A 21,294-nucleotide genomic window follows, 5' to 3' on the forward strand; every position below is an offset into this window, starting at 1 on the left:
TGACTGACACTCATTCGTCCCCCGAACAGAGACTGTCTTTAAGTACTTATCCACTCCTTTATGCTTACAGTGGAATCACAGACCTGTGCAAGTGATGTCAGTCATTGATTCTGGCTCTACTGGATGCTTCAGTGATCTCCAGGTAGCCAAACACCTCTGTCCCTACCAGACCCAAAACTCAACATCTCACAGTGCAAGCAGTGCATGTCAGTCCTTTATCTTCTGGACCTGCAACCTCTGAATCAGTGCCACTTGCTCTTGCGATCTTAACACCATGAACTGATATCTTTTGACCTGGTATGCTCTCCATTGTTTCCACTCATCCTGGATATCCTGTGGCTACATCTTCATAATCCCACTGTTGTAGGGTCTCTATAACCTTTACCTCCACGTATTGCCAGGCTATTTGTTTGTTCTAACAAAAGTGGGATTTTACCTCAAAATAAAGAGCTTATGGACTTCTTCAACAAGAAAGCCACTGACAGTTTGCCTCCTCATCGAATCTACGATTGTTCAATTGATTACTGGCTTAACCATTATTTTTTTTACCCGCTCTCTGATTCTGAACCCAGACATCTATAGACTAACATTGATGAAAACCTACAAAATGGATTTATTTGACCCTCCACCTTTAAATCCACTCCCACTCATCCCTGAATTCTTGGAAAGGGCTCACTCTTCTAAGGTGTTCACTACACTTGATTTATGTAGGGCCTACAATCTAATGAGCATTTGGGAAAGAGATGAGTGGAAGACTCATCTCATCAAGCAGCCAATTGATGAAGACTCATCCAACAGCAATCAGTGGCAAGAATCGTTGGACCACAAAGTAGAAGAGCAGGATACTCACAAGTCTGACAGTCTACTCCAAGTAAACTGTCCATTTAAGCTTTGAATAGCCCATGATTCACTAATGGTGGCAACTAATTACAAGTAATGGCAAAAACCAGGAGTTAAAATATTCTAACTCAATGCTATGCAAGCAGGGATTTTAACTCTACTATACTAGTGGGAATTGTACCATTTCTAGTGCAGATATGAAATTAGCAAACTGATAAAGTTGGCTCTAGAATGTTTAACCAGTACCCAAGTATCCTTATGATCCACTAAGAGAGCGGAACAAAAACAAAATTGGCTTATTCTCTAAAAATCGGTGAAAACCCAGCACTTCATGCTTCTGGGAAACGCTGGTGGAAAAACTTGTCTTCATGTTCCTGTCAGCATATGTCACTACTGTTTACATATAAATGTCACTTTAGTTCTTGTGACATAATGACTTTCAAAAAAATGTTGCATGGATGGAAACTGTTTGTCAGCGCTTTGAGGGTAAATACCAAATAACCAGACAAACCTTCTCTGGATGCTTATTGTAATATGTCTATTTTTTAATTACCATTATTTTTTAGGTGTGATTAGCTACTTCAAGGCAAGGAAATGATGAATGATCAAAGGCTGATTGAAATAAATAACACCAATTAGTTGGGGAGATGAAACCCAGTTTTCCAAAATACCATTGTTTTTTTTTTTTTTATTCCTTATTTTTTCCACACATTGACAGATCCTTTGTTATTAGAAAGCCTGACAGGTATTTACCATTCTTAGCCTAAGTTATAATTTGAGATGCCACATTCCATGATAGTTTGAAATTTGACCTTCGGGCCAGGCGTGAAGGAGTTTTGGATTAGTAAACAGAACACCTGCTTACAGCTCTAGATGGTCTAGAAAGAAATAAGATCCTCCGATTCTGATCGTCTCTTTTTTATAACAGCCTCGGGATTTAATTAAAGCATTATAACAATAACTCAGTTCAGTGCTCTGGAAATGCTAACGTCTAGTGAGGTCAAGACATTGACTGAAACTATTGGCCACTTTTGGCCTTTAGAAAAATAATCAACATATCGAGATTTCATGTATGTTATATAATCAGATCTTACAAAGCCATTTTTTAACACATATTGAGATTTTTTATGTTAATAAAGATCTAGATGGTGCAATTTCGGCATTTATAGAAATACATACCCAAAGTGAAATCAATATTTTCTAGATGGAAGATGCAGTATATTATACTCCCACTGTCATTAAACGTTATACTTTGGTGTTGCTAACAAGTGTTTTGCAATATTCAGTTGTAAAATTCACAGTTTCTGTAAGTTTTCAGAGCACAGAAATATAGAATTTGACGACAGTTTAAAACCTTTCAGCCCTTCTTTTCCTGAATTATAGAGTGGGGCCTTAACCTTGGTCTTTGATCTCATCTTAGATTCAGGAGCCTAACTCATGCATTTAAAATTCTCTCACTGTATAAACCTCTATTACTTGTTATGGGAGGCTATGCCATTTATTCGTCCCAGTAAAATAAGATATTCTACCTTGGGATTTTTATGTCCTAAGTGCATTATTTTACATGTTAATTGATATTAAACTGCAGCTATTACATTCTTAATCCATTGCCATTTTGGTTGTTCCACCATGTCTACCCCATTGCAGATCTTACAAAATACAGGTCCCAATACTGATCCCTGAGGTACCCCACTAGTAACAAGTCCTTTTTTTACCCCTAAGCATACTACAGACGGCAGTCCACAGGCGTTACTATTGTATATATGTGTATATATATATATACACACACACAATGTATGTATGAACGTGAGCATGGATGTGTACATGGATGTGTACTTGTGTATGTGTCTTCTGTGTGTGATAGAGCATGCATGAGTATTTGTGTGTGACGATGCATGTGTGCTTTTGTGTGAGCATGCGTGTGTGCTTGTGAGCATGCATGTGTACTTGAATGCGTGAGTGTGTGAGCATACATGTGTAAGTGGAGTGAGATGGAGTGTGTGTAATTTGTGTATGTTAAAAGGTGGAGCAAAGGTCAAAGAAGGCACAGACAAGTTGTTTGGGGGCAATGATGCTGTTGAAGTTGGGGGGCCCGGGGCATTTTTCGCTCCAAGGCCCCATGGTTTCTAGTTACACCCCTGGTGCAGTCCCCAGTGGGCTTCTCACATTATTCTGGAAAAGCCCTCCTGCCAGCGTTGGCCCTTCATAACGAATAGTTTAGAAGCCACAACTTTTCTTTCAGTTCCCTCTTTAGTAAATCAATTCTATTCATTCTTATGCATAGAGGGTAAAGGATATACACTCCTGGGGGATTTCTTTTTTATTTTCAGAAATTATTAGGAGATTATTTTGTTATATACAAAACAAAGCAAGAATTCAGCGCATACCCAGCAAATTCCATTAAAAAAAAACACCTATTTAAGGCATTCGTATTGGGGATCCCCAATATTTATGCTTTTGATTGGTGTATTTTGAATGGTATTCACTGGATGTGCACTGAATTCTTGCTTTGTTTTGTGTACTTATTGATAATTATTATTCTAGCAGCAACCCAGGAATCTGAATGTGTATGCCTTTGCACTCCCCCTAAAAAATTTTTTTTATAATTTCAAATCTGGTCACCACCTGTACCCTCATGGCTAATCTTTTTTTTCATTTGTTTAGGCGGAATTTCACTCTGTCTATTCATACCCTAGCGGGGAACATAAATAGTTGTATAAAAGGAACGTAATAATAAGCCATTTAAAATTAAAAAAACAAATTAAAAAAGGAAAAATGAATCTGTTGCTAGAATTACAGAGAATAAATGACACCAAGAAAAGGGACACATCTGCGACATTATTGTTTTGCTCACTGGGATCTATGGGATGCTCTGCCCCGGAGGTAAATGGCAGTTTGTGTGTAATGTTTAGAGAAAACAGGTGATAATGAATTATTGTTAAATAAGCCAAAAAGCCCAAAATTGTGCTGTACTGCATAATACGTGCTGACTATAGTCTCTTTCTGTGACACAAATCCTTATGTCCAACTTATATTGCTTAGCGTTTTTGACGATGCAGAGCATGTATGAGGAAACTTACAATCCTATATTTAACCCATTCATTGCCAATGCGATACCATACCACCGGAGCGGTCAGTCTACAGCAGATCTCCCGCACTTCCATACATGGATAAAGTAAAATGACAAAGCCCTACTTATATATATATATATATATATATATATATATATATATATAAAGTGTGAAAAAGAAAGTACAGTATAGTAAATAATTCCATCATAATAACAATTACCGGTATCTGTTCTTAACAGGTCTAAAAATTAGGGAAATACAACCTCAGATGAACAACAACAAATAATATATTACAACGTGTCATGTTTTCCCATGTTTTTAGTATGTTTTAGATGCTTTCTGACCAGGGCATGGCCCTCTCCTCTCACACGCACTGGCACCACATTATTTTTGTGTATAGTTGACCGTTTATTATCGGTGTAACTTAGGTCAAGTAGTTGCTCATTGTGCAAATTGCCTCTCTTTTGCTTGGGATACACTAATTACTATCTAAGGCCCTTTCTATTATTCCTTATTGTACCACAGGCTGGGGTCTCAAACAGAAATAAAAACAGCTCTTGAGCTTGTATAATAATTGTCTACCCAGCCTTTAAGGGCAAGAGTAGGTCCCATACAGCGGATTTAGCTTGCTGTCCTTTCCGTTTATAGATGCTAAAGGACAGCGTATACTGTTGGAAATGACATATACCCTACAATGCTCTCCATAATTTGTAAAATTTGACCCTATATCGTGACCGCTTAGAGGGGGTGCATTGCCTGAACAGTAGCCTACCCTGGACAAGCAAAAAGGACTCATCAATGCATACATTCGGTTAAGGGGTATGGATGCTACGTAAACTTTATGTACATTATCAAATTTCTTTATTAAAATGAAAACATGTAAGCAGACCCTCGTATCTGAATCTGCTCATAACTCAGGGGATTTTAAAAAAAAACAAACATTATGATCAATGCTCAAAATTTCGAGTCAGTTTGGTGCCAGGCTTCATGTTTGCGTGAGCCTGAGTGGGCTATCAAAAGTTCAGCATAAATATTTGTATGCATCTGAACTTTTGATAGCCAACAACTTTTTAAAAAAAATGTGAAATTTATTAGCACACTGCCAAGTGTCTCTGTAATTTGGGGGAATTTAAGGAATCACCAGGTTTGGGAGAGCCCAGTACTTCTCCACTTCATTCTTGGGTTTACATGCTTCCTTTGGTGGAGTTGAATCTGAACATCAGTGGCTAAGCCTATAAGTGTGGCATCATCAGATGGGGCATCTGAATCTAACTAACCTACTCTAATTCAATTCAAGGAAATAAATGGGATAGAAAAGTAATTATGTGTAATGGGGCTCCGGCATGGCTTTACATAAGGAATATCGGCAAGGAATGATCGGGATTCCTTTCTGGTAGACCTTACCGCTGATGACATATGTGAAGGCTGATGTATATTAGCCTGTAGTTGTGGGAGGGGCTATGGTTATTTAACCAACGCCTCTCCCTTCCACAGCTACGTTACAGCTCCTACAACTCTGGTTGCCATGTTAGTCTATTCATGCTACGTCATATTTGCACGGATGCCATTGGGCCCTACCAAAGCGATGTGCCCCGGGGCATTATTTCTCAAGCAATGTCTATCTCCTATTAAGTGTGGAATCCGGTTTTAAGAGAAGCTGCTGTTTTTCATCCTTCCCCGTAATTCCAGATTAGGGTTTAGCATGTGGTTCCTTTACAGGTATTATGGCTGTACCTCAAGAAGCTCCCTGCGCCTTATTTCCCATACGAGCTTTAGCATAGTTTCCCTTATTCCGGCTGATGAGTTTTCCTTTAAATGCGCCGCTGTGGGTATTCAGGCAAGAGTCAATGGGGGGGGGGGTAAGATCATGGTTGTCGCTCCATGTCCGTGAATCTGTTACATGGCTGCTTCTCAGGCTCCACGTCTGTGAGTCCGTTACATGGCTGCTTCTCAGGCTCCACGTCTGCGAGTCCGTTACATGGCTGCTTCTCAGGCTCCATGTCTGTGAGTCCGTTACATGGCTGCTTCTCAGGCTCCACGTCCGTGAGTCCGTTACGTGTCTGCTTCTCCGCGTCCGTGAGTCCGGTACGTGTCTGCTTCTCCGCGTCCGTTACGTGTCTGCTTCTCCACATCCGTGAGTCCGTTACGTGTCTGCTTCTCCGCGTCCGTGAGTCTGTTACGTGTCTGCTTCTCCGCGTCCGTGAGTCCGTTACGTGTCTGCTTCTCCGCGTCCGTGAGTCTGTTACGTGTCTGCTTCTCCGCGTCCGTGAGTCCGTTACGTGTCTGCTTCTCCGCGTCCGTGAGTCTGTTACGTGTCTGCTTCTCCGCGTCCGTGAGTCCGTTACGTGTCTGCTTCTCCGCGTCCGTGAGTCCGTTACGTGTCTGCTTCTCAGGCTCCATGTCCATGAGTCCGTTACATGTCTGCTTCTCAGGCTCTAGCTCCAGTAAGTGGGACGTTTAGAGAAAGGATCCAGTGTGAGCCTTCTGGTCTCGCTCAGCGGCTGTCATCATCCACTCATATTCACACATTGACGATTATACGCAAACTGTCCCTCAGAGCTGACAATCTGACCGTATCCGCTATTAGTTCACGGTGAGCACGGTTAAGCCTTTTCACTTAGCGATGAAGCTTTTCCTAACAGAAGATCAATATTGTAGTTCTAAAGAACCTCTCTGGTTTCTTCTCACCCGGATATAACGTATTAGAGGTCTGCAAGGTCAAGCCAGTGAAGTCCCCCGGTAATTCACCAATGGATGGCGAGTAAGAGCTTTGCTAATGTTAATGGACATCCTGTTAAGTCCTGGTACATGTATAGTGCTTAAGCTTCCATGTAATTTTTTCGGATACAGGCAGCTTGGTGAGCTGGCTACGGTACTTAATTCAGCTTCGGTTCTTCTGATCATTACGAGCTGTCACTCGGTCATACGAAACGAATGAATCCGGTCCGAGTACACTGTTTCTTCCTACCAATGTCCCCGGGTGCCCAGTTGCAGTCCTTATTTTACTGTCAGCCTTCGTTGGTTCATGCGACCGAAGGTACTGGCCATTACGCTTTATTCTTCGACATCTCTGAAGTCTCGGACGAAAACGAATCGGTCCGGCCAAGTACACGAATTATGTTTTTTCTTACCGACTCAGTTTGGTGCCCAGTTGCAGTCCTGGGAGCCTTGTTGTTGGTTTTTGACTGGGAAACCGAAAGCCAGTCTTCTTTTGCCCTTCCCCAGGGAGCCGTTGTCGTCAGTCATGTTTATCAGATATGTTAGGTTATTACGTACCAGGATTGGCCTTAACCCGCTCGCATAATCGGGGCAGCATCTAAGAATAAGTTCCAGCCCAGGTGATTAAAAGCTAGGCAGATGGAACTCCTCGTGTTTCCTTCTTTATATCTCACAACCAATCTCGGGAATGCGTAATGCCTTCACGTCACTCGCTTAATAAGCTTGGTCATTCATATTGTTATGTTATGATACGACTAACTTTGTGAAGGCTGATGTATATTAGCCTGTAGTTGTGGGAGGGGCTATGGTTATTTAACCAACGCCTCTCCCTTCCACAGCTACGTTACAGCTCCTAACGTTGCCCTCCCTTGCCCCCCCCCTTTTAATTTCCTTCCTTTTATTTCCTCTTTTCTCCTCTATCCTTGTGACAGGGCCAGGCTAGCTGGCTCATGTGTCATATGAAGTTTAGCCGGGTCACGGAGCACTTTTGTGTCCGGTTCTGTATACTGTGACCCGGTAATATATTATATTGTGTTTATTGTGTAACCGGCCCAGAGACTGATGTGGATTCAGCCCCAGCCTTCAAAGAGACGATCCTATAATCTGGCTGGGGCTCTTAATCAGCCAGCACAGCCCTGTCTGCCCAGACGGCACCCGCACTACAGGGGGGATAACACAGGTGGGGGAACCCATTGTATTCTGTAATCCCCTCACCTGATACATCCCCTGTATACTGATGGGATTTGTGATGGGATGTGGCTGATGGGATTGGGGGTTGGGTTCGGTACACATTGCATTGAGATTGTATATAAGTTCTGTGTGTTTGTAATAAAGAGAGTTCTTCTTGGTTTACTACGAATGGTGGTCTGGATGATCCGTAGATAGCTGAGTGCTATCCATATGAGGGACTGACTGGTGATTCCTCAGCCCTCAAACAGGGGGTACCCTGTAACAATCCTTTTCTTTCATTTCTATTTACGGGGTGGCCCTCTATAGGCCTACCTGGTACGTCGGTCATGGCACACCTCAGACCGAATGGACCCTCTCTGGGTCTTTGGTTCTCCGTTCCACTAATCCTATTCGTTTGCCCCTCACACAACCATCGAAAGGTCATTGGAATTCAGGAAAGACCCGGTAGGAGTCCGATTGCCCCCCCCTGCTGGTTGATGGCGCGCATTGTGATGAGCAATGCAAGTCTATGGAGCCCTGCTTGGTGATCAGTGTGATCAGTGCAGGGGAGAGAGGAGGGAAGAGAGTGAGAAACATTTCTCCCTTTTCCCACAAAGGGAAAAAGGTTTTAACAAAGTATTTTTTAATGGAATGTAAACAAAAATGAAAAAAAACACACATAAGATGAATCCTGAATGCTCCTAAAGAGATTGCTATCCATATTGCACTGGTAACAGTGTATAGAAATAACATAAAATTAATAATAAAAATGTGCCCTTACACTACATGTAAAAATTATAGTTCAATACCCCCAATCCCCTTAAGGCAGAATAAATACTACCCTGTAGGGTACTATGTAATGGATAGGTGTGGTCATTGTCCATCAGTGGTACCTAGTGTGTTTTTCTCATTTTAGTATATATATTTTTTTTTCACATACTAGTGCTCACAATTATTATTTTTGCATGTTTCTATGGTTTTCAAACATGGAAAAAGGAAATATTAATTAAACCCACATATGGTAACCATGGCAGAAAACATACGGTACATAGGGCACTAAAAACCTTCAGAACTGAAGGGTTAAATACTTGAAGGGATTTAACAAAGAACAGGAGGGAAGCTTATTTCAAAGGAAGAGAAATGTTAGAACAAAAGGTCATAATCCAGAACTACAAGGTCAGAATAGATAAAAGGAACAGCCCCCCATCACAAGTGGTAGATGTTAATACAGTGAAGGAATTTGAATGTGTCTGGAATGCACAAAGCCAAGTACTGATTAAAATCTCTTTACATTTTTATGAAAAACGGCAGAATATTTTTTTATCTGCTGTCAAACTCTATGTTTTTATGTTTTAAAGTACATCGAAGCAAAAGCTTCTTTCGCCTAGATGTTAATCCATCCCAGGATTATGCAAAGTATTTATGGAGAGACAAAGGAGATGGGAAATTAAACAAAGGGGTTTAAAGGGAGAGAGACAGAATAATGAACTGCAGAATGAGTTAAATGTAAGTGATCGGAAGGAAAACAAATCAGAAAGAGAGGAGTTTCTACATACAGTATGTAAAGTGAAGCATGAATATTCCATCAAATCCAGCCATCCTGCCTCCAGACAGAACTGATGAGTTTAATTGATCTTCAGCGACGATTAGACAAGTGTGGCATATTATATTATATCCTGTTTATTTTTAAGCAGAGGAACATTTTTTTGTATAAACGATTTAGGTGCAAAAGCTGCGTTTTTGTGCGGTTATGCCTTCTGACTTTGAGTCTGCGGTGCTGCTGGCAATTTGCCTGCTTGAGCCAGGTTACAAAGTCTGATCGCTACATAGCCTGTAGCTACGAATTCACATCGCAAGCTCGTTCCATGATCACTCCTTGTTCTAGAAGGCAAAACCTTGGGATTAGGAGATCGAGACTGTGAAACATTGTCTGATTTGATAATGGACCTTTAGTTTATATATATTTTATTGCAACATTCTCCAGTGATGTATTTTGGGCCAATAATAAGCAAATTCCATAAGGTTTGAATACTCTAACTGAATTGTTCATATAATATCATTTTTTCTATTGCGTATCTCATGTTCTACCATTTATGAGAGCTACCACTTTATTTCTACACAATTAGAATCTTGTTAATTGGTTTATAAAAGAAACGCACAAGTATAAATCTAAAACACTGGGGGTTCTTGTCCATTTAATGTGAGTACTTAAATAAATAAAAAAACCCACTAACAGGAGGTAGAAACTACAGCTTTGCAGCTGCCTTAATCCTCCATGGTCTGTTGACTCTTGTCACTGATTGGCTGCTTTTCATGCATGCACATAGTAGGGTTTCGTTAGACCCCATCCTCGCAATGTTAGCCAAGCCAGTGCTGGAGCTGACTGGGGTAAGTATGTCCTGCAGGGAAAATAATTGGGGAGGAGGGCAACGGGGCAAACACATAAGGGGGATTCTGCAGAATTTGCAAGGGGAACGTCTTTCACATGTTTTGAAGTCCATATGATGGTTAAAATGTCTCATTAAGAGTGTTACGACTTTCTGCTTACACGTTTTAATGACTATTTATTCTAAAATGGTCTTCACTGAGAGATCATGGGACAGATTGAGTCAGATATGATATCACAACTAGAACATGAAATAATAACATAACAATATTAATATCAATGTATTAATATGAACAGCTATCCAAACATTTACTAACTGTATTTTGCAATTGAAATATATTTATATATATATATATATATATATATATATATGTATATATATATATATAAATATATATATATATATAAATATATATATATTTATATATATATATATATATACATATATATATATATATATATATATATATATATATATATATATATATATATATATAGTAAATATTACTGTCAGACCTTTTTTTCGCAGTATAAACAGGTTTAAATCTTTTAATTTTTTAATGAAAATTTTATAAAATATATAAGACATACATTTTTAAGTAATGTCCCATTAATAACATGTCGATCTTGAAAGAGAAAGGTGATTAACCAAAGTTAACTCTTTGCATCTTACAGATTGGTTACTGGAATGACATGGACAAACTAGTCCTACTTCAACACGAGCCTTCATTTAAAAATGACTCCTCTGCAATTGAAAATAGGACCGTTGTTGTAACTACAATATTGGTAAGTTGTTTTTTTTTTTTTTACACACAGATCCTTTCTATCAATTCATTATCATATGTTTACTTTAAATGTGTAACGTCCAAGCCAGTTAAAGCAACCTTTAAACTTGCGTCGGGCAATTCCCATCAACCTTACCTAGGAGATGAGAAAGCAAGAAAACGTTGGCAGCCATAGCCCTTCGTTCGAGGGACGGGGCAACAGTTGTCTCCCCAGCCATAGTTGGAACAACTCCCATTATCCTTTGCCAGCAAGTGAAGACAGAGAATGGTGGGAGTACCAGCTGGGAGGCGTGAGTTTGGCTGCGCTTGACTCCACATTCTAAACAATTATTGTGTTAATAAATCTCTGTTTTGCCTCTAAAAATATTTACAAGCCAAAATCATCCATTACACGTATAAATATGAATTAGCAAAATGCACATTCTATTAATATGAGCATGCAAGTTGTTTTACAAGAAGCACATTCTAAATGAGCAGCATTACTCATATTTAATTATTCACATAATTTAGCTCTAACATTGTGTAATCCATGCACCCTTTCAGGGGGAACCTCTGTGATCAAGAACATTAATGATCTCATTTATTAAACTACAGCACACGTTGTGTTGTGTTGCTTAAGTTAAATGCGGTGTATTGCAAGCCACAGAAAGATGCCCTGTCTCTCCTTCGCTTATCAATTCTCCAAATGTTCCTTTGTGGTTTAGTAACACGACTTGTGTACTCTTCAGATTTAGTGCCATGGACAGGTTACTTTATACCAAGGGTAGGCAACCTTTGGCACTCCAGATGTTGTGGACTACATCTCCATAATGCTCTTACAGTCATAATGCTGGCAAAGCATCAATGGAAATGTAGTTCACAACATCTGGAGTGCCGAAGGTTGCCTACCACCCCTGCAGTCTATACCATTACATTCTATTTACCTATAGAGTATACTGTGGGCTTCACATAGTTGTGTTATTGAATTATATACGGATATCTAGAAATCTATAGAATTTTTACTAATTTAAACTTTAGTAGAGTTAAGTCACCTAAAAAGACATTGTAATATAAAAGGTATTTGTTCTCCTGAGTAGTTAGACGTGCCCTTTAAACGTTTTGTTGGATCAGGCTACTGTAGGATGACCTTTAAGTGTCTGGATTTAAGATTTTACACCTCACTTCTCTGCACTTTTCACCTACTTTGTTCCACTTGACTTTTCCGAGTAAGTTGGAAATGTGCTTTAACTTGAACGATGGTCAATAAACATATGTTTGCAAGGTGTATTAAGCATGTGAATGCTATAGGCCAACCCATTCATTCCTGATTAGAAAAAGGGCTGGTATTGGAAATGTTTCGGGGGTTGTTTCATTAATGAATTCCACTTATCACGTGCTGCATGATTCTTTGAAACCATTAGAACTTATGTGAAAAGCTGCATTCTTTTCCTATAAAGACTCAATAATGGGAACCATACTTCAGTACAGTCCTCCTCTTTTCAGCCTCTGATGAAGAATCCTATTTTAAGAAATTGATCAAGAAAGAAAAGATTTTCAAGATCCAGCGACCATTCCTTGCTATGGCTCAAGTATTAATCAGCAATTATAGCGATCTTAGTGAACTCATTCTTAACCTGTTGTGTGGATTACCATCCTCCTGACCTTATAAGCACCCCCCCATTATATTGTTCCTTAAGACCATAATTGAACAGGGGTTAAACATGGAGAGTTTATTAACCATTTGAGTCCATAGGGCAGCAGGAGGTGCATCCCATGGCATATCCATTATTCTCTTGGCCTCTGAAACCCCATGTGTTAAAATATATGAGATCAAGCATTGCATACATGGAACGGTGTGCTTGCAAAAAAACTTTGTATATAATGCATAACAGGCAAATTCTAACCAAAAATATATATTCTCATGTATTTCACAGACTATGTGTTCTGTAATTTAAATCAACAGAGAATATATTATAGCATATAGACACGGACACAGTTTAAGGAATATTTTTTTCCCAGACTAAGCCTAACCTGTATGTCTTTAGATATTAATGGACTACAGCTCCCGTAATGCTCGACAAAACCTTTGTCCGGTGTAGTCCACAACCCCTGCCCAATAAAGCTATACGTTTTTGAAAAAGAAACAAAAAAAAACCAATGTATAATAGCCATCAAACTAACAAAATGTCATTTATTTAATAATTTTAGTAATTTAAAGCAAAAAAAAAAATCATTATGTTTTGACCAGAGTCTTGACACGCTGCTCTCTGTTGACGTAAGTGATTCTCAAGTGATGCTTTTCAATGCATGCAATAGATACAGCTTCTCTGTTAACCTATTGGCTGCCAGAGGGAAAAGCGAGAGGTTATCCCTCTAGCATTCCAAAGAGTTAAATTGCTTTCTGCTTTAAAGCCCTAATGGAAAAGTCTTGAATGTCACTGCAGATTTTGACATATGTATCGTGGTGCACTTTGTTAAAGAACTATCCCCAAAGCCAGTTTTGTTGTCATTTTTAACCCCTTTTTGTGGTTTATAGATTGGCTGTGTTATGTTTTTAAACCCTCGTTTAGTTAATAGAAATTTGCACACATGAAAACTGACATGCTAGACCTGTAAAGAATACCATGTATAGTAGTTATGATGTCGTTTTGCATTTTATTAAGTGTTTTGCATGGGCAAAGCGAGAAAAACTAGTGTATTTATGCAATCCGAAAAGCTTTCATATTTTGTATAATTTGGTTTGTACCATAATAAAGTTCAATATTTAAAGAAATATCAAATCATGTTTTCTATTTTTGACATGTTCCTGAATCTACTCAGCAGATTTGTATACACTGTGCTTAATAAGGTAAATAACTTGTTCCGTGTAATGTTTCCAGTTGGTAAACGTGACATATAGAAGTGTTTAATTTGTATATGTATTGCTTATGTTTACATATGTTGTTCTTTTTTTTTTTTAGTTTATAAATAGCTATATATTTGTGTTCTCGTATTAAACAATGTGGTTCTGTGAAAATTACAAAAAGACTGCTCGTCTTGTTTGTTTTTGCAGAATAATATGATGTATGGTAATATATAGGAAATGTTTACTAGAAAATGAATATTAGGGCCATCTTTAGGTTAAAATTCGTGCTCCAAAAAATAAATAAATAAATAAATACCTGTGCCACCTACAAAAAAACTTTATAAATAAATTTGGCATTTTTAATTTTTGCAGTATTTTACCAAAGCATGGAAACATACCTGCTAAGATAAGACAATTAAAAAAAAGAGGTAGAACACTGTGATATGCACAAAACATTCTTGGAGAGGGAGGACATCGGGGGAGGGGAAGCACAGGTATTTGGGTCCCAATAGGACATCTTTCTCTAGCAAAGCAGCCGAGGAACTGCGACCGCTTCAGACCTGTCTGTTAGCACCTGGTGCTAACAATGTCCCCGTGAGCTGATGATGATCATCTGAGACCAGACACCGAAAAAGCAATCTTCTATCCCTACTGCTGCAGTGAGGATCGTTTGTATCAGCTGCCAAATCATAGAGAGGATATAGTTAAGGGTCCATCTTTCCATCTCGGTAAAAAAACAAAATTGCATTGATCAGCATAGGTGCAGTAAATGACTGTTGGCGAAAACAGCTTGCGCTCATCAAAATTTGGGGGGTCTGGAAAAAACTTCTGAAAACAAAGCAAACGTTACTTCTATTTGTGTATGCATAATATTACCAATGATGTGAACGGGTGAAATGGGTAGTTTAAACATTAAAGGTAAAGGAACAGATTACTGTCACTGACAGCCACAGTAAAGAATGATGCATATCTATTAAAGTACACAAAGTACTTTAATACGTATTTTTTTTAAACTGATAAAAAACACTTACCTTAAAGAGAAGCTGTAGATCTGTGGCTGCAGTTTCTTCTTCAGGTAAATGTTTTCCCTCCTTCTCCATGGACTGATGATTCTCATCATTGATTGGCTGATCAAAGCAGCCAATCAGTGATAGGAAAGTGCTTCCATGAAAACGAATTTGTTTGTTTGCCGAGCCAGCACTGGAGCTTACTAACGGTAAGTATATCGTGTGCAAGGAGATGTGTTTCGCACGGAATAACATGGAGTGTCACACATTTTCAAGACCTGAGAGGTTCCTTCTTTAGATGTACATGTTATTGAGATGTACCTCTGAGAAAGGGGCCTCTGAGATCTTGATATCACTGGTGACTCCATATTTCATGATTTCTGTTGTTATTAAGAAAGACCTCTGGAAAAACAAACAACAAAACAACAAAAAATGTAGTTGAGCAGTTAAGAAAAACTGATTTTAGTTTAGTTGTAGGCGTCAACTTTCTCTCCTCAAACACCATACTTGGCTGATTCTTTATGTGGCAGTTCTGTAGAAGTCCTGCTTGTTCAATGAAGTTCTTCCATCCATAGACTTTTATTGATTGGCGTCTGAGTATTTAAGTCATTCTATAGTTTACCACAGTTATAGGCCTTGGTACATGACTACTATCATTCTCTTTAACCCCTATACTGCTGTCCATGTCTTACTTAGATGTCTTGTGGTTAGTATTGCTTTTTACTTGATAAAGGTAATACTTGAGGTTGATCCTCTTGAAAGCTCGTCCTTAAAATGGAATGTTAGTCCAATAAAATGTTGTTATTTTTTTATTGTATACGTTTCTCAAAAACTGACAACCTAGGTAAGGGCCATTCTATCACTCTTCATACCACCAATGGTAACCTCTTCTAAACAATTTAACAAAATAAAACAGTGCATGTTTACCTACTTTATGGGAATTCTGTTTAGGGTTTCCCTCCCAGCATAGATATCAATGCAGAAAAGGCTTCATAATTCTATTCTGCAGGATAACAGAAATAATTTGGTCAACATTTTTCCTACACTCATGATATAGTAAGTACTCTGTATTTTCTGGCTCAATCCCATAGAAGTGTAATGCAATCATTTTAACCCCTTAATGACAACACCAGTACATGTACGGGCTCAAAATGCATTGTTTTCAATGGGTTTAGGGACCGCCCATTGTCCTTAAGGGGTTAAACCTGGAAACTGCAGACCATTAAATCCATTGCACAACCAATCACACTATGATATCTCTAAAAAAGTCAATAAATAATAGACTTGTGCATTCGTCTTCGGGCGAACATGAAAACGAGCACGAAGAGGCCGTTTTTTTGTTCGTTCCGAAGGAACGTAGAACAGAATACAGTGCCGGCAAACCGTAGGCGAAGACGAAGACTCACAATCACGAAGATTCGAAGATTCTTCGTGATCGTCTTCGTTTTTGCCGCGCAACCGCCAAAATTTCAAACAGGAGTGAGCTGATCCTCGTCTGTCCAATCAGCTCACTCTTGTGACGTAACGCTAAGGGTCTCGTCCAATGCCTGTGCTGCTGTTTTTTGAATTCTGAAGGCGCCTTTATAAGACCAGAGCTTGCCTGAGAGATCCATTCATTTTTCGCTGTGACTGCTTTGGCAACACTGCTGTGCTGCATCCGAGCGTTACAGAGAGAGATTGTTCTGTTCTGTGTGAGACTGGTAAGCCTTAGCCTGCCATTTCTCACTGTGTACTTCATCCTCACTTCAGTGCTACTTAATTAATATATTTAATAATAATAATTTGATTAATTTAATTTTTTTAAAATTAATTTGTCATCAACTTTAGTGTAAGTGCTGTTGAGTTGACAGTGCACCCAGTGCCTCAGTGGCACTGGGGTGCCCTTGCCCTGGGCTGGCACTAGTGCCTATTGCCTGTCCTGCTTAAATAAATTAAATAGAATTTATAAATTACAATTTAATAGAATCTATAATTTAATAGTTCATTATAATATTATATATATATATATATTTGTCAGTCATATATATATATACTATAGTATACTAGTGTAGAGTGTACTGTAGACATTCATCTACTAGTGTCTAATTTAAAATCAGTAATATTAATTAATATAATTAATAATTGAATTCATTATAAAATTATATATATATTTGTCAGTTATAGTTAGTAATAGTATACTAGTGTAGAGTGTACTGTAGACATTCAGAACATCTACTAGTGTCTAATCTAAAATCAGTAATATCAATAATTCTCTAATTCTTTCTTATCTTAATAGTTAATTAAATTAGCTATAAATAAAAGTAATAATATTAATTAATTACTACTAGCGTATAGTTCAGCTAATCTTATTAGTACTGGTGCTGCAGCTCTATAGTTTGTGCTTTGTTTTAGCAACAGTAAGAGACCAAGTCAATTTTTCTTAATTAATCTTTCATTTTATTTCATTTGTTTTGCTCACCTCAGTCCATCAGTGAAGTGAACTTGTTGGGCTAGTGAGTGCAGCCGCATAAGTGCTGTGTTTTTTTTTGATCAGCAAGCAGTGACGTTAACTGTTTTGCAAAGATTTTCTCATTTATTTTACATTTTATTTCAATTTTATTAAAAGTACCCTTAGTGTTTTGCTCACCTCAGTCCATCAGTGAAGTGAACTTGTTGGGCTAGTGAGTGCAGCAAGCAGTGAAGATAACTGTTTTGCTGTGACATTTTATTTTATTTCTAATTCTTTTCAAGAAAAATTGACTGTGACGAGCTGTACTAAGCAAAGCTTCAAGCTACTAGCTGTAGTACTAAAATAATTCTAATCTTCTTTAATCTTAATCTATAATATATTATAAATAATAATATTCTAATTCATAATCTATAATATAAGTAATTCTAATTCTAAATTCTAATTCATAATCTAGATTCTTCTATCTATAATACATAATATATAAGTAAATTAGTTCTAATCTATTAATATTATATAACTTAATATTAATTAATAAATCATATACTGAATCTGATTTAACCTCACTTTAGCTTAGTGGGTTTGAGAGCGTCTGCCTAGAGGTAGACTTATAGTAAGGAAATATAGCTTTAGGCTAGCATAGTGGTAGGCTAAGCTCTTAGGCCCGTGTAAATTCAAATTAAAAATAAAATACTGCTAGTTATTAAATAGTTAATCTTGAGTTAATAATTTCAATAACTTTAGGATTTTGGCAGATTGCACACAGCACAGTGCAGTAGTGCATAGTTTTACTTTTTAAGCAGTAGCACTGAAGAGAACTTCCTCTAATTTTTTTGTCTTTAATTCGTTTTTCCTTTTTTTTATTTTTATTTTTTTATTTTTTTTTTTATAGTTTTTTAAACACTACACTACACTACACTACACTACACTACACACACAACACAAAATTTGAAATGGATCCTCCTTTTGGGACTAAGGAGGGACAAGCTCCATCTACCACCACCACCACCACCACCAGCACCACCACCAGCACCACCACCAGCTCTAAGATGCAGCCTTTGCGTCAGTCTAGTCGGCCAAGTAGGCCAAGCTCTCGCTTATCATTTGGGGAAGCATTGCTTGAAGGATCATCAAGTAAAGGAAAGGCACCAAAAGCAGGCAGTAGTAGTGCGGCTAGGCCCACAAGCTCTATGGTTTTTTACGGAAAGCCTAAAGCACCAGAAGCACGTTCAAAGTTAAAGGGTAGCACAAGTAGTACCAGCCCAGTGACTAAAAAGAAGTGCCTTTTGCCCCAAGCAGCATCTTCCCCATCCACCAGCAGCATGCAAGGTACCAAGCAGAGCCAAATTAGCAGCAAGACTCAGAGGGGTCCCAAACCAAAGCGATCTCATTCCTTTGTAGGGAAAACCACCACCACCACCACCCCCGCCTCTACCACCACTAGTGCTGCGCCTACTGTTCCCACTGGTACCGCCACGCCATGTCCTCCTAGTACCTCTAGCAAGCCACCAAGTCCTTACAAAATTTTTGTAAAGACAGTTAGAGAGAGGGCTACACATAGTGGAACTCCACCTAGCGAGGTAGCAGAGGAGCCTGAGACTGAGAGGCCAAGTGCAGAGTCTATTCTTCCTGCTCGCACTACTACTAGTCACGAGTCTCACGACGATATCAGTCTTAGCTCCAGCCTAGCAGGAATTCCATTCGATCTGGCTAATGAAGAGCTAGACTATGAGCCAGAGGAAGTAGAGGAGATGAGTGGTCAGGAATCAGATTCCTCAGGGAGCAGTGTCCAAATGACTAGTGCACAATTTTCCCCTGAGCCTCCACCTTCTCCGCTACGATCATCACCATCACCACCACCAGCAGCAGCAGCAAAACCTAGCAAATCTAAAGCAATTAGCAGTCCCACTATGGCCAGTACTGTTACCACCAGTCCCACCACCACTAGTTCTGCCTCTGTTCATCCACCCCGAGCAGTAAGAGCAGCACCCAAGGCACACTCCAAGGCTATGCGCGCCCCAATTTGGGAGCACTTTGAAAATGTTGAAGAAGGGCGCTATGGAAAGTGCAAACATTGTGGGAAGCTAATAAGCAGAGGGAAAGTGTCTGGCCATTTTACCAGTGCTAGCATGAAGCATCACCTCAGCACTCAACACAACGCTGTGCTATTGGGGAAAGATGCAGAGGTAAAACTTAGTGCAGGCAGCATAGCTGGTGGCCGTGGAAAAACCCCAACAGCTTCTTCTTCTGAGCCAATAGCAGCAGCAGCAGCAGCAGCAACTAGTGCTGGCAGCCAGAGACCAAGGCAGGTTGGAGCACTGCATGCCCAGCCCACCCTGGAAGAATTTGGGGCATTCCACTCCAAGAGAACGATGCCCAAACAGCAGGCCAATAAAGTAACGCGACTTATTGGTCAGTTCATTGCTGTTGGAGGGGCATCCTTCTCCATGATTGAAGGGGAGCCTTTCAAACAATTGATGGCGGCTGTGGCTCCACAATACACAGTTCCGTCACGTTCCACTTTCAGCAGGAACATTGTCCCCTCGCTGTATCGGTCCTGTGTTGCAGCAGTGAAAGAGGAGCTTTCCAAGGCTGCTGGTCAGTGTGTTCATTTCACTACAGATTTGTGGAGTGCACCTAGCGCCCAGCATGCCTTTCTTTCTTTGACAGCACACTGGTGGCAGCCCGGTGTGTCTAAGGAAGTTGCTGCAGCAGGCTACCGATCATTCCTTCTCCATGCAGAAGTGATGGATGAAAAGCACACTTCCCAAAATATTCTGCATGCGATTAGGAAAATGTTTAGCCTTTGGGTGGGAGCAGAGGCGGGCACCAATGTTGAAGTTGGTTTTGTGGTAACTGACGGAGGTGCCAATATGGTGAAAGCGCTGCGAGATGGTCATATTGTTGGTGTGCGCTGTGCAGCCCACATCATCCATCTTGTAGTGAAGGCAGCAATGTCAGAAGGAACTAATGTGGCAGCAGTAGTTCTGTCCCGCTGCAGAAAGATCGCTGGGCACTTTCACCATAGTGTTAAGGCTAGCCAACTTTTGAGGGAAGAGCAAGAGAGGTCAGGTCTTCCCGTACACTGCCTACGTCAGGATGTCAGTACACGGTGGAACTCCACGTTAGACATGCTAGAGAGGATTTTGGAGCAGCAGAGGGCAATCCATAATCTTGCCTCAGAGCACAATATTGGGATTACCTCTCCATTGAATAGGGAGGATTGGACAGTGATCGCCCAGCTAGTGGCAGTCCTTAAACCATTCAGGGATGCCACAGAAAATTTAAGCTCAAACACTGCCAGTCTGGCCCAGGTAATCCCAGTGTTCTCCCATCTAGGCAGCAAGATGGATGTGTTCCTTGGAAACCGTGAGGCTGTTCAAGGTGGCACTCTACATCCTGACGTAGCAGCCATAGTCAGGAAGCTGAAGGATCTGCTAAAAGTACACCTTCGCAAGCGAATGGAAGAGAGTCCCGAAATGATGCTAGCGTGCCTTTGTGATCCAAGAATTAAGGGAAAGCTAGCTTTGAAATTCAATGTTCTCAGTAGCTACCGGGAGCAATTGGTCAACAAGGTGCGTGACTGGCAGCGTAAAATGGGAATGCTGTCCGAGGAGGGTGAGGTGCAGGAGGAGGAAGAGATGATGTGGTCTGCTACCCCTAGCAGCAGCATCAGCAGCAGTGCCACAAGCAGCACAACACAGCTGAGTGGAGCAGCTGCGTTTTGGGAAGAGGCACTTGGCAGTATAGTTGGACCATCTGACAGAGCTAGCAGCAGAAAGGAGAGTAGTGCTGCTGAAATGGTCAAACTTTACCTCTGTGAAGTTCCTTCTGCTCCTAATGTTGATCCTCTTAGCTACTGGGATGAAAAGAAGAGTGTGTGGCCTGCACTCTCATGGGTTGCGCAGCAGCTTCTATCATGTCCGCCAACCACTGTTCAAAGTGAGCGCGTGTTTTCTATGACTGGAAACATACTGAGTCCACAGCGCTCACGCATGGCACCTCATCTGATGGAGCAGATTGCCTTTCTTAAATTCAATCTGCCCA

At 39.9% G+C, this 21,294-nt stretch overlaps 1 protein-coding gene across 9 annotated transcripts in view; it reads left to right on the forward strand.

The window, feature by feature from the left end:
• The window catches only part of LOC149288905 (glutamate receptor 4), a 206,348-nt gene that overhangs the window by 154,924 nt on the left and 30,130 nt on the right, over positions 1-21,294 (forward strand). For 7 of the 9 annotated variants that reach the window (XM_089491230.1, XM_089491229.1, XM_089491235.1 and 4 more), the window contains exon 9: positions 10,861-10,971. The exons of 1 other annotated variant lie outside the window; for it this stretch is intronic. In XM_089491230.1, the coding sequence (XP_089347356.1) occupies positions 10,861-10,971 (111 nt within the window). Of the gene's footprint in view, positions 1-10,860; positions 10,972-12,452; positions 12,486-21,294 lie in introns of those variants that run through there. One more of the 9 variants, XM_089491238.1, reaches the window with a different exon arrangement.

The sequence above is a fragment of the Sceloporus occidentalis genome, unplaced genomic scaffold, assembly GCF_023333645.1.
Source record: "Sceloporus occidentalis isolate IW3139 unplaced genomic scaffold, rSceOcc1.0.p SCAF_49, whole genome shotgun sequence".
Lineage (NCBI taxonomy): Eukaryota > Metazoa > Chordata > Lepidosauria > Squamata > Phrynosomatidae > Sceloporus > Sceloporus occidentalis.